This window comes from Anastrepha obliqua, chromosome 4 (assembly GCF_027943255.1).
Source record: "Anastrepha obliqua isolate idAnaObli1 chromosome 4, idAnaObli1_1.0, whole genome shotgun sequence".
NCBI lineage: Eukaryota > Metazoa > Arthropoda > Insecta > Diptera > Tephritidae > Anastrepha > Anastrepha obliqua.
Genome location: NC_072895.1, coordinates 20,609,945 through 20,623,991, shown reverse-complemented (window position 1 = coordinate 20,623,991; position 14,047 = coordinate 20,609,945). Strand labels below are relative to the sequence as shown.

Below are 14,047 nucleotides of genomic sequence, written 5' to 3'. Positions count from 1 at the left end.
TAGCTCATCAGCTGATTCTGTCAAATTCGCTCGAAGCCGAATAACGGTATGCTGAAGAGCACACCTTCTCAATTATTTTCAACATGTCTTGTCCTAAGTAACCTTAGCGCCTTTGTCCATCATGTTGCGTGTTGTTTTAGAGCTTTCTTTTCGGAACAGGTTGTCAGAGCGCTCGAATACGACCGACTGTTGCCTCCTGCCGATCTGCCTAGCTTAGCTCGTCTGCATACGCAGGTGAAGCCTTGGTAAACAGCAGGTTCAAATTCGCATTCTAATTACAGAAAAATTCTTCGAAATATTTGTTTTATTTGCTATTTTACGACTCTAATTTGTTTGCGGCCGCCGTAGCCGAATGGGTTGGCGCGTGACTACCATTCGGAATTCAGAGAAAACGTTGGTTCGAATCTCAGTGAAACAGCAAAATGAAGAAGATTTTTTTTCTAGTATCGGTCGTCCCTCGGCTGACAATGGTAAGCCTTTGAGTGTATTTCTGCTATGAAAAAGCTCTTCATAAAAAAATATATGCTTGAAACTGTAGGCCCTTCCATTTGTAGAACAACATCAAGACGCACGTCACAAATAGGAGGAGGAGCTCGCCCAGACACCCAAAATGAGCGTAAGCGCCAATTAATTAAATTTGATTTAATTAAATTTGTACGACAACTTAATTTTTATTTTAATATAATTTATTTATGAATCCACTTACACATAGACAAACATATTTCTTGATATTTATTTACATAAAAAATAATTCTTATAAATAGTATTAACATTTATTGTCTTAAATTCTACTAAAAGTGTCACTAAATTAATATCACATCAAAAATATGAACATAAAAAATGCCAACAAGGGGGACATCGGCATAAAAATAAACGTAGAAGAAAACATTTAATTAATTGTGAGAGAAACGAAGAAATCTTTGCGCGCTTAAAAATTAACTTAAATGACGGAATACACAAAGCAAATGAAAATAAATGTGAAACGACTGTGCAAAGAACGGACTAATAGAAAGTAAAAGTGAAATAGAGCAGAGTGAAAATAGAATTTGTGCGAGAAATGAAAACAAAAAAAATAATAAAAATAAAAACTAAATAAAATAGTCACCTTGAATTCAACTCAACACAAGCGCTGATGATGATGAGTCGGCGGTGAAAGGTGCTTCACGCGGCTTAGTTCTCAAGTTTCAAAAACGGAAAAGAACAACAATCGAGGCGTACGAAAAAAAACTAATTGCAAACTTTAGAACAAGTTTATGCAAATATGTTCACATTGAACCACCAGGAGGAGCGTAAAGAACAACTAAAACACAAACAAAACACTTAGCTGTACACACACACACGCATAGACAAGCACAACCAAACAAATGAGCGAGCAATAAAATGAATGAAAATGAATCGGTGGAAGGAAGTGCAAATGAACTATACGTAGTTAGCCAAAGTGTTCCTGTAGGCGAGCGCGCGTTTATATGCGTATATATATTTCACTGTGTGCGTGTGTGTTTGAGTGTGTGTCCAGGGCATTAAACCGACATGGCTTCCGCTACTTCCTGTCACCATTCCATTGCCCTCCTACGCCTTGGTAGTCAACAACGGCCTCTCAAATGAACAACTACCGGAAAGTGCACTACTCTACGCGTTCACTTCTCGCAGTAACGACCTCCGCTGCAACCTGATCACCCTGTTGCCGTCTTTATTGTCTAAATTACTAGTCTTATCATCATTTTGTGTTGTCGCTGGGTGCGAATCGAAAGACGTTGGCGGCGGTGTGTTTGAGGCTGTTGCGGCCGCTGCTGGCACAGATGGTGCTGCTTGTAGGGAACGGTAGGCCTCCAATGCGTCCGGACTCTCATTGGCATTTGTGGACTTAAGCACGCCCGCGGTCATTGATGGCACCTGGTGTTGATAGCTGCCGGTTAGACGCGCCACTAAATTGTTGACAGCACGCAATGTTGATATGGGAATCTGTGGGTGAGTGCGAAAAGAAAAGTGAAATAATGGCATTAGTTAAGTGAATTGTGTTGGAATTGTTAAGTGAATTGTACTATTTCTCTTAAGCTGAAGTTGAAGCAAGAAATATTGCGCACAAAAAACGCAACAAATTAAAATTGTGCTTAGCAGCAGTTTATTGAATTCTCTCTTCTAGTCGTTTGACTTACCTCGAAGATGCTATCAATTAGTGGCCGAAAACTAAAGGGGAAGCTCGTTGTGGCTGATTCGCCATTTGATGCTGAGATCGGCTGCATATTCGGATTGCTGTTATAGTTGTTGTAGTTGTTATTACTGCTGTATTTGTTATTATTGATCGGATAGAAGTTGCTGTATTGCGACATTTGTTGCTCATAAACTCCGTACTCTTCTCCCGGATAAAAAATCATATTCGATACTGTCTTCGGCTGTAAGGTTGTCTGCAAGGAGAGATGGAGAGCAAAATAATAATTAATTGTGTGCCATTTTACGACTCTACTTTGTTTGACTCAATTCAATTTGCGCAATAATTTAATTTATATTTTAAACATTTTTATAATTTCCGCAATAATTTAATTTATATTATATTTCAATATTTATAATTTATTAATGAGTCCAACTACAGATTGAAAAAAATCTTTTTTTATATTTATTTTCATAAAAAATAATTCTTGTAAATTCTTTTTGCCTGCTAGGAGAGTGGAGAGCAAAATAATAATTGAATTTAATTAATTAAATTTTTATTATTTGAAGCTTTGCTTACTAGAAATTGAATGCTTCGAAAATAATTTCAATAATAAAATAATATAAAATAATTTATGGAGCAATAAATGCCACGGTGAGCAACTGATTATTAGCAAATATTAGTTTAAGTAAAAAGTTCTGCCCATTCCAAGGCGAATCTGTTAAAGGAGGCATCGGTAAATCAGCTGATTTGTTTTTTTCTTCCGCTGTGTCCATGTGGCCGTCAGCATAGAATGGAATAAGGCGAGTTCATCCTTTGTCTTCCACTTTGCACATACTTTGCCGTTACAATTAAACGTATAAAACATTGTTGTTAGTTTAGTGGCATCACTTTTAATGAACACGCCTTGGTCTATTCTGTCTGTAATACTCAAATCTCACGTTGTACACGGCGATTCATAGGTGATCTTATGCTCCAAAAAAAAGTTCTTCGGCAGATTAGCGTGTCAAAATGGAAGTAAAAAAATATTAAACCTGAAACATTCTTCACTACAACTACCACCAACTGATGTTGTTATTTTCATCGACGAAGTAAGGCGGCCACCGTAGCCGAATGGGCTCGTGCGTGACTACCGTTCGGAAAAGCGTAAGTTCGAGTCTCCTTGCATGAAACAGTAGATTTTTTTTCTCGACCAAACACCTAACAGAAGTGCATGGGCCAATTATTTCTTTTTTTTTAAGTAAGGCTCGGACTTTTTTACTTGGTGAAATAAGCTAATAGATTTCTAAAGGGGTTGTTTAGAAAAGTAACGACATTTAGTCGCACATTGAGAGAAACGAATTTCAAATACCTGATAGTACTGATCATGGACAAAATTCATGGGGCGTACGAGGGTTGCTATTGAAATTTCTGTGTTGTAAAAAAATGATACATGACATTTCTCGTGGCCACACCTAGGGCATACGAGGGAGACTATTGAAATTTCTGTCTTGTAAAAAAATGATACATGAATTTTCTTCATCGCTCACCGACGAATTCCGGTGAGGTTATACAAAATCAGCTGTGCCAGGAATATCGACGCTGTGCGCGAAATGTTTTAGCAACTTCGTCATGCCACTTACAGAGAGATAGAAGCATTCTTGGGAATTAGTACTCGTACGATGAGCATTTGCATGACCCACCTCTTGAATAATTTAAACAACAACACGCCTTGGAAACGCGATTGGACAAAGTGACTAGAAAATTGGGCCACGAAAATTGGTTCAAACGAATGCAAAATTGCATTGATCCTAATGTGGAATATTCTGAAAAACAATAGAATAATCAATAGAACCGCCAATGTGTATTTTTCCATTGTGAGACGAGAAAATAGCAGGTGTGAGAGCCCAGATTTTCGTTTTTTAACTTCTGAGCAACCGTCTTTTACGGAGCTTATCTTACTTAGTTTTTTGAAAAATCGCTAAAAATTGCCAAATCTTTTTGTTCCTCAACATTTTCCTCTACTGTTAGTCCATCTTAACTTTTTCCTGTAGGGTGCGTTCTGACAAACAAGAAAAGGCTGCAAGCATACAGATCACCCTACAACTTCCAATGCATTTTATGCTTCTGACGCAAAAGTTTATTGAATTTGTTTCTTCTAAAAAAATGAACTACTTGTTTCGAAAGCATTCATGTTTAATACCAATTAAAAAAAAAAAAAAACAAAAAAAAAATAAATTATTGCTTTTTACCCTTTTCATGTTGCTGTCGTGTAACGAAATATCGATAGCTGTAAATTACTTTAGCATAAACTGTTCAACTTTTTCAGCTAATCAACATACAACAAATGTTAGTGCATTCTCCTCTCAATATTTGTAGCTACTAATAAACATTCAATTATCGTACGACTCCGCCCCACTTACATTACGACACCCCAAAATATTACAACGCTAATAATTAAATGCTTCAAAAGACTGCACACCTACAGACGTATGCACATGCACAGGTACGAGTAAGAAAAGGCAACAAGTGTTCGTACTCACATCATTTATAAGAACAACATCGTGCCGATTACCGCGCGCATAGCCAGTGACGCGTGTGAATTCGGTCACCAAATGCGACATCACGACGAGCAGTACGAACCACACGAAACGATCCATTGCACTGATGATGATCTGCAAGTAATAAGCAACAAAAAAAGTAAACCAATTAGAAATTAATGTTAATGAAGCAGTTAGAGAGAGAAAATCTATTGCAAATTATATACATATATAAATGTACGTATGTATGTATATGTATTTGGAAATAAATCAGTTATTAGGTTGAGTGGTTGAAGAGGTGAAATAAATAAGTTGATTTAATTAAATTGTATATTTGGTGTTATTTTATTGGAATATTTAGTGTTTTTAACTGAGATTTGGTTTTGGTAGGCATAGTTGTTATTTGTGTTTTTTTAAAGCTCAGTAATTTAGAGAGATAAAGAGCTCAAAGCTAAAAAAAATCTTTTTAAAAGTTGATAATGAATTTTTTCGAATTTTAGTAGCCTAGTATTCATTCCGTTAGAGGTCGTCATATCGCCTAGTTATATAAAATTTAAAATTTTGCAATATTATGTAATTTTGTTTTAGACGAATAAAATTATTATGAAACTATTAAACATAGGGTGAGTCAAGGGTGATGCAGATCGATGGCGTTGGGTGAGTATATCAAAATTCCCGAAGGGTTCGACCCACGGACGTCAGCATTTTTTTCTTTATTTTTTTTTTTTTTGGTGTGCCAATAAGTGTTCATATTTGTGGCAATTTAAAATTTTGACGAATTAAAAAGTAGAAATTATTTTTCTCCATTATTTTCTCGATAGTTGGGTGTAGTCATCGATATCTCGTAAATTATTGTTGAAACAATTTAAGGCTTATGCTCGTCGTCAAGGTGACATTTCACGCTAAAAAAATTCTTTTGCTGTTTTTTGTTTACTGCATTCAGTTGCGGGTTACAGGGAAAATTCGGTACATTTTTCTTTGATAAAGGCGATAATATAGGCCAGGCCGTTGAAATTGTTAATGGGGTTTATGGTGCCAATACTGAAGCGGCTAATTATGTACAATTTTGGTTTCGTCGATTCCGTTCGGGCATTTTTGATGTTAAAGAAAATGTCGATAATGCCGATAAAAACACAGAAATAATAGAAGTTGACCGACATATTTGTATCGTAGCATCGCCCAGCAGCTAAAGATCGTCCACAAAACAATTTTAAACCCATTAAGGAAAAATTTAATGAAATAATCGATTTCCTTTTCTCCAAACTAATTTAATGTTCGTGCATATGAAATAAAATTTCGGAAGAAAGTTTTTCGCAAAACATTTTAGTCCATTATTGGTTTCTCCATTTTTCTTTCGTGGAGGGTCTGATACTTTATTTGACACGCATTTAAAATATTTTGACCTTCTAACTATTAAACAAAAAAAAAAACTATTAAACTATTGTAACCCTCTAACTATTTTTTTGTAGTAGTTTTTTCATAGTTAGAAAGTCAAAAAATTTCAAAAGGTTCTAAAAATATATTTCTTTGAACATTCGAAAATTTCACTGTGGGTCTTCTTACAAGATTTGGTTAGGTATATCTGGTTGATCTGAATAGATCTCTCTCATGTTAAACATAGTTCCCACAAGTAGTTCTGAAACCTAACAGAGCTGTTAACTGCTGTTAAGCGGTGTAAATATTATATAACAGGCTGTTTTTTCCCCAACTCATTTGAAACGCACATCATTATTGAAGCTCATTGCATGCATTTTGCGTTACTGCCATCCACTCTCGATACAAATTTTAGTTAACAGGCGCTACGGATAACTCGAACACAACAACAAGCGCAATAGTAAGCAACACACAACAAACACAAGCAAGGAAAGAAAATAAAAAACGATTCAATATGCAAGTTTAAATTCCCTTGGAGGAGGACCCGTAGCGTAAAGAGGCGCGTTATGTGGTACATGTATATGTATGTATGTGTTATTAGTAAAACGCTGCTGCACGGAATTAAATTGCTTTGAATACGCTCGCTGTGTTTTCAACAAGTTGCACGTTTGCCCAGCGTTTGGCTTGTCGTTGGCACTGCACTTCGCGTTACGCTTTGTTGCATGGACTGTTGCGCTCCAAGTTCAACTCGCACACAATGCGATTTGCAACGAATAATATCAACTCGATTTCGAACTTCACCGATCGATGACTGAAAACGTTCTGAAACGCTTGAACGCTGCGTTGGCGATTTGTGTAAATAAAATTGGTAAAATGGTATTTAAAAAATCATTGAACGGCCACAAATACGAGTAGCTGACTTGTTTTGTTATTCGGAATTTTATGTGTTTTTTTTGCGTTAAGTTTTTGTTTTTGTGCTTCAAAATCAAATTTCTTATTATAATAGATACTTTTTATGCTTATTTGTTGTAGTTGTTTGCTAGTAGAATAGAAGGCTCGAGTATCATTGACTGGATTGCTTTTAAATATTTTATTAAACGAAAAACAAAGCGAAAAGAAAAGAAAAAAAGAATTACAAACAAAAACGAAAATATAATATAACCAACAACAACAACCAGCATTGCAGCATGATGACTTTGACGGTGGCTGCGCCTCTCGGAGCGATCAGCAAAACAATAAACTTAAGCTACGAACGCGCTGACGCTGACGCTGGGTGCAGACGACGGGGTGCACGCGTATGACAGGCATTGGCTGTGTGGGTCTTGAAGGTGGTGGAGTTTCTTGCCGCCTTCGATGGCGCTGCTGTTGATGTTGCTGCTATTGAAAGTGTTGCTAGTCGTCAGCTGGGTTGTTGGCTGCTGCCATTGCTGTTGTTTTGTTGTTGCGCGCATTTGCGCTTGCGTCGTGTTCTTAAATATGGATTAGCACAAGGCCAACACGGTCATACCGCGAAAATGCAATTGACGCTAAGTAACAAAAAAAAATGTTTTACAACAACAATAATCACATAAGACTCCGCAAGTGCAGCGCAACTATCATAGAAACTCGTTTTTGCTGCTAACTTAAATATTCAATTAAATAATTTTTCTTTTTATTTATTAATTTTTCTTATTTTTTTTCATTTTTTTCTTTTTTTTGAGTTTACTAGTTAGTGCTGCGCAATCCGCCTAGCAAATTATTGTTCTTCGCCAATTCACATTTTGGTCAAATCAGCTACACATTTCAGAAATGGCCAACGATTTGCACTTCACAACGGTCAAGTTTCTCAACGCTACAGCCTGAGAGTTACATTTTGTTGTTTGTGGCACCATAAATTGTGCTTTGCTTTCGAGGCCACAGCAACTACTTGCCCCAGCTATGGCGTTTGTGGTCTGACCATGCGGTAGCCGCCCATTTGTGCAACGCCTCGGCATTGACTGACAAGTGAATTGGAAATGGCTTTATTGTTGTTGTCGCAAATTAAATAGTTGGTTAACTTTGTGTGGATTTTTGCAAGGAAAACGCTGATAAAAAATTGGTTAATTGATGTTTTTTGCCGTTATATTTTCATGGTCAGGTGGCCGCTTTTTTGCAGAAGGCCACTTTTGAGGCAGAAATTTGGCATGTAGGTATATGTGAATGTGTGTGTGTATGTGAATGTATGTAGTATGTATGTGAATGTATGTATATATGTATGTGTATGTATGTATGTATGCATGTGTGTGGCTGCATGTTTGTATGCATGTATGTATGTACTAACAATGGCTACAATGGGAAGCCGTATAAGATTTCACTATTTTTATCGATTAGGCAAAAAATTGTCCTATAAAGTTCCTCAACCCCCTATTCCTTTGTGTTTTGGCCATGCAACTTCTGGCTATTCAATAAATTCAGCATAAAAATCCTGGTATACCGTTTTGAGTTCAAAGAAGATTTTCAATGTGGGTTTCTCCGTGAATTAAAGACCATTTCGAAAAGAGTATCAATGGCTGTTCGGGGAACTAAATACAAAACACTATTCTATGGGAGAAAGATTACTTTGAACGTAACGAAATGGATTTGGCAATAATGCAGGCCAGTCCGTTGAATGTGTGAATAGTGTTAATGGTGCCGATGCTGTAACATTTAATTACGTGCAATTATGATTTCGTCAATTTCGTTCAGGTATTTTAGATGTTAAAGAAAATGTCGATAAAATCACGGAAATACTCGAATTTGATCGGCTCGGTCGTAGTATCGCCCAGCAGCTAAAGATCGCGCAAAAATTTTACAAAATAATGGATTTCTTTTTCCCCGAACTAATAAAATGCTCGTGCATATAAAATAAAATTTCGGAAGGAAGTTTTTCGTTTCATGGTGGTTATGATACTTTATTTGACATGCATTTAAAATTTTTTGATCTTCTAACTATTAAAAAAAAACTATTAAAACGTACTTAGGAGGGTTAAAAGGTTATAAAAATATATTTCTTTTAAGATTCGAAAATTTCACTATGGGTCTTCTCACAAGGTTTGGTTAGGCATATCTGGTTGATCTGAATAGATCTCTCTCATTTTAAACATAGTTCCCACAAGTTATGTTGTAACCTAACAGAGCTGTTAACTGCTGTTAAGCGGTGTAAATATAACAGGCTGTTTTTTCCCCCTACTCATTTGAAACGCACATCATTATTGAAGCTCATTCTATGCTTTTTGTCTTACTGCTATCCACTTTCGATACAAATTTTAGTTAACAGGTGCTACTGATATCTCGAACACAACAACAAACACACTAAGTAAGCAATAAGTAAAATTTATAGGAAAAGTCACCTTATAAATTGCTCATACTCGTATTGAACCTCGTAAAGGTTTTTCTACTAAATAACTAAAAAAAAAAGCATCAAAAAGTAGGCAGTGTTATTTCTCACTAGAAATTAGCAACCACAAGGAAAAACTCAGGAAAAATAGCCTAAAGTGTATCTTAGATATATATATCTCTCTCTCCTTTTCCTCTATGTTATATATTTTTTCTCTCTCGTGGAATGAAAATGCTCACAATGTTGCATGACCTTGAAATTTTACTCTCCATTCTCGCTCGTCCATCGACGCCTAAGAAGTTTCACTTCAAAAAAATAATTATTGGCGCGTTCACTTTTGTTAGGTGTTAGGCCGAGCTCCTCCTCCTATTTGTGGTGAGCATCTTGCCGTTATCCCACAAATGGGGCGACTACATTTTTAAGCCAACTCCGAACGGCAAAAGGTTCATATGCGGAGCTTGGCAGGAGTCATGGCAGGGGCGACCGCTATTTGAAGAAACAACCTTTTCTTTCATTTTACTGTTTCATACACGGATATTCGAACCTACTCACTCTCGAATGGTAGTCACGCATCAACCCATGCGGCTAAGGCGGATAATTTTAAGGCATTTATTTTTTTACTATTATATCCGGTGTGTGTCTGCGGGGGATACGAATTACATAGTCCATTAGATCAGTCCGATTTTTGACTAAGTTTTCCAATAAATCTGAATAATAAATCTTAATGAGCTTCAATTCTTGCTCGAGTTGCATTTGATAGGCCCCTAAGTTAAAATCCTTACGTAAAATTTTCAACGTAGTCGAAGAACATAGCCCAACAAGTTGGGAACGGCGACGCTTCGCTTCTTTAACACTTCGCTCTATGATCTTCGCGAAGAGTTTTATTTATGTCAAACTAATTCTCCACATTAGGTTGCGTTGTTCTGGCATTAAATGATTCATAAGTGCTTGCCCATCCCTACTGAACCGAAATCTCTACACAGTTTTTAGTTCTCAGTTATCAAATCATAGTTATCGATATCGATAGATCTATCTACCTCTAAATTTCTAAATTTCAAAATTATCGTAAGGCTGCTGTGCAAGGATAATAGATTACTAGGCTTGGCCAATATCTATGGGGGAAAACAACGTCCAAAATAATGTCACTTTGGTATTCGGCAGCCGATTTCTGCACGATCAATTCACGCATATTCGCACACTCATCTAAACATACATATACTCACACAAATCTATCGTTGCACAGACGGCAACGAAGTCACATTGTGTTAACTTTTTTCGTATATCACTAACACATTTTTAGTATTTTCGTAAACAAATCGATTCGTTACCCGGGCTACGTCAGCCCATCCGCTGATGCTGTCAAACGCGCTGAGAGCCGGCTAACGGTATGATAAGGGCTACACCCAAGAATGATAGAAACAAGATTGCGCCCAGAAGAGAATGAGAATGATTTTTAAGTTTGCCGTTTGGTTTTTTTTTAGTTTAAAGCTACCGAAACTATAAGTTAAAAAAACTCTGTTTTTAAACAAAACAAGGTTAAAAACGGTCACTCTGAGAAGATTTTAGTGCTAATGCAAATTTGTTGATTCTTATAAAGTTTGATATTTTGGAAGGGGAAATTTAATTTTTTGCTCCTTCTAAGGTTATGCAAAAATATTAAATCTTCCTCTCTCAATTCTTCTTAAAATTGGCAAACTTTTTACACATTTTAAAAATCGAATTAAAGCGAATTAAAGCCATAGAGGTGTAATCGCTTCTTCCGGTCCTCACTCCTTGGATCCTGGGACATAGGACAACAAGAGGTGTATTCATAGTAAAAATTTGCATGACGACATTTTTACAAAAACAGTACCTTATATGTTACATAACCTGAAATACACCAAAAAAAGTCGTTCTCTTAAAAAAAAACTCATAAATGAAATTGTAGGGGAAAATGGGGAGTTGTGAGACACAGGGAGTTGTGAGACATTGTTACCTTTCGGCATTATTCATTTGTTTACATTCGATTTTAAGTGTCAACAAGTGTTCTCGATGCGATCTCACTTTTCAGCTAGCATTGGTCATATTTACACGCATTCGACGCGTCTCTCCAGTTACTGTGTTTTGGAATTTCTCGGTAAGTTTTTTTCATCATTTATTTTGCGATACATTCGATCAGTTGTTGAAGCAAATTGCAAATATTAATATATACAAATTATTAATTGTCCTATTAGCTTTGAATTTACACATTCACTTGGGCATGAACGCGAATGTGTGTCGCGGCCATTTATAAAAAAACGATTTGGGGAGTTGTAAGACAACAAATGTGGGGAGTTGTGAGACACCGTTTTTTCGACGTTTTAACGCATCTTTCATAAGTACCTAGCAATATTCATGCATTGTTTGTATATATATCATCAGAATTTGAAGAAGAAGAAGATTTTTGCATCATCTGCAAAGGTGCAATGCCGAAAAAGTTAAGCAGAAACAACTCCATTCATTGCAATGTATGCGATCGAGCTGTGCACCTAAAGTGTGCCAATTTACGAACTGGTTATTATACATGTTCTCACTGCGAATCATCAGATTGATGGCATTACATTTTTTATACACTTTTTTATAACAATTGTCTTTTCTTTTTTATTTTTCATCTTAATAAAGAACTAACAACTAAAATAAGTCATTTTTATTGATTTAAACCATGGTGTCTTACAACTCCCCATATTTTTGTATTTTGTATTATATTTTATATTATTATATACAATTTTAATTTTAAGGAAAATTGTAGTTTTGTTAAATAGGCCATACCAATAGCTTCCAGTATTCATTGACTAAAGATTCCATCGTTGACATACGCAGAATATTAAGATTTTGAGTAATACGGGTCCAAAAACAAAACCCGTCTCACAACTCCCCATTCTCCCCTACACCACCATAACACATTTATTTAAAACCACGCACATTTTAAAGACAATTTACGCATACAAAGTTCTTTAAGTAATTCAATAAAAATTTGGTATTTCATTTTCTTTAAATGGGTATTTTAGTGCGTTTTTGTATCCAAAATTAGGCAACACTGTAGTAGCGAGAGAGAGATTTTACTGCTGGAAGGAGAAGAACACCAACAATAACCGCAATCGCGGGCAATGTGACCAGATGTTAAAGAAGGAAAGCTAAATAAAACTGAGTGAATTATTGAACTAATTTTTAAAAATGTATATTTAGCAAAATTATTATTATTTTAATTAGAACAGGCTAGAAAAATGTTATGAAAACTCCGAGACTGAATAACAAAAAAAATAAAAAATAAAAAATGCTAATTAAATCAAGTTACGAAAATGGTAATCTGGCCATACCGGTCACCAATTGTGCTAATATGACGTCACTCATCTCAAACTCGCTGAGAGCAACAAAGTACCTGTACCACAATTGGCGCTATCTCATTATTCTTTCCATCATGAGCTACACCATTAAAAATCGTTTCACAATAGGCGGTGTGTAAACTTTTGAGCCGTTGGAATAGTTGATGTGTCGGTGTGCCGCAATTGAGTTGCGTAGTCTCAACCAGTACGTCTACAGCAGCCATATTCGTATTGGTACGACAGGAAAGCAGCTGTCTGCTTCAAATCAACATTAAGATTCAAAAATGAACTTGTATTTGAATCACTCCAAACATATAATCGTTGCTCCAGTTGCCCACTATGAGTTGAAGGACAACCCAAAAGGTTTGCCAATTTGCTATCTTTCCACCTTTAAACTTAGTTTTGGTATATACATATAATATAATTTTTACTTAATACTAGTAATTACTTTTCGCTGTCAAAAAATACACAGATTGTCGTGTGAAGAAAAACAATTCTCGCTTCAGAGGTGAAATCTGCAAATAAAGAATAATCAAGCGCACAGTTTGATTGTCTCAACTCATCTTTTTCAGCTTCCCAGCCTTTGTTGCACCTTCATACGCGTATGTACGCGCTGACAAGCAAATAAATACTTGGTGCAATGCGAGTAGTGCCACACCTAAAATTTGCGCTGGTTGCCGTACACAACCTTGTCACAGAATGTTAAGGGTATAATCAAATAAATGTATGCGGGTATGTATGTATGTGTGGATGTGTAGAACTGAAGAACAACATTGAGAAAATATAAAAAAATGTTATTTGCATGTATTTATATATTTACAGGTACTACATACATATTTTTTTCAGATGGCAAATAAAATGAGGAGCGTAACCGATTTTGTATTTAGCCAACTTAGAGCTGTCAGTGGCGGCCTGCGCAAAGTTCATGGCTGATATCACAAAATTTTACGCATGAAAAGATTGTAAAGCTGCAATGACTGTCTTATAGCTAATCTAGGTACGGCTTTCCCACTACTTGACTTCACCCAAATCGTGATTCAATGAGTAAGCGCACGATTTACAGTGGCGGGCATTAGTTTGCGCACAAGAAGATTTTAGTTTTGAATAAATAAATGCGATATGATCATTTTGCAATAATAATTATTTTATTTGTAGTTAAAAGTAGTTTAAATTAGTGAAGCAAAATGTGTGCAAGATAATTTCTTATAAAAATAGTGAGGCCTCTTAACACTTTATGTACGGGCAGATTGGATAGCAGATTGCATCTAAACCGGGCACAGTAACATCATCCTCTGAATCGCTGTATTGTAGTGACAATCCAGAATGCTTT

General features: G+C 36.1%; 1 protein-coding gene and 1 long non-coding RNA gene across 3 annotated transcripts in view; one reads left to right on the top strand and one right to left on the bottom strand.

Annotated features, from left to right (window-relative positions):
• Positions 1-780: 780 nt before the first annotated feature.
• The window catches only part of LOC129245843 (uncharacterized), a 92,829-nt gene continuing 79,562 nt past the window's right edge, over positions 781-14,047 (bottom strand). For both annotated transcript variants that reach the window (XM_054884265.1, XM_054884266.1), the window contains exons 2-4: positions 4,672-4,803; positions 2,157-2,405; positions 781-1,962 (exon numbers count right to left, since the gene is read on the bottom strand). In XM_054884265.1, coding sequence (XP_054740240.1) covers positions 1,630-1,962; positions 2,157-2,405; positions 4,672-4,803 — 714 coding nt within the window. In that variant the 3' untranslated portion in view covers positions 781-1,629. The remainder of the gene's footprint in view (positions 1,963-2,156; positions 2,406-4,671; positions 4,804-14,047) is intronic.
• On the top strand, positions 13,177-13,825 carry LOC129245844 (uncharacterized). Its single transcript, XR_008582434.1, has 3 exons — positions 13,177-13,225; positions 13,290-13,449; positions 13,540-13,825. It is a non-coding gene; the product is annotated as an uncharacterized LOC129245844 (long non-coding RNA).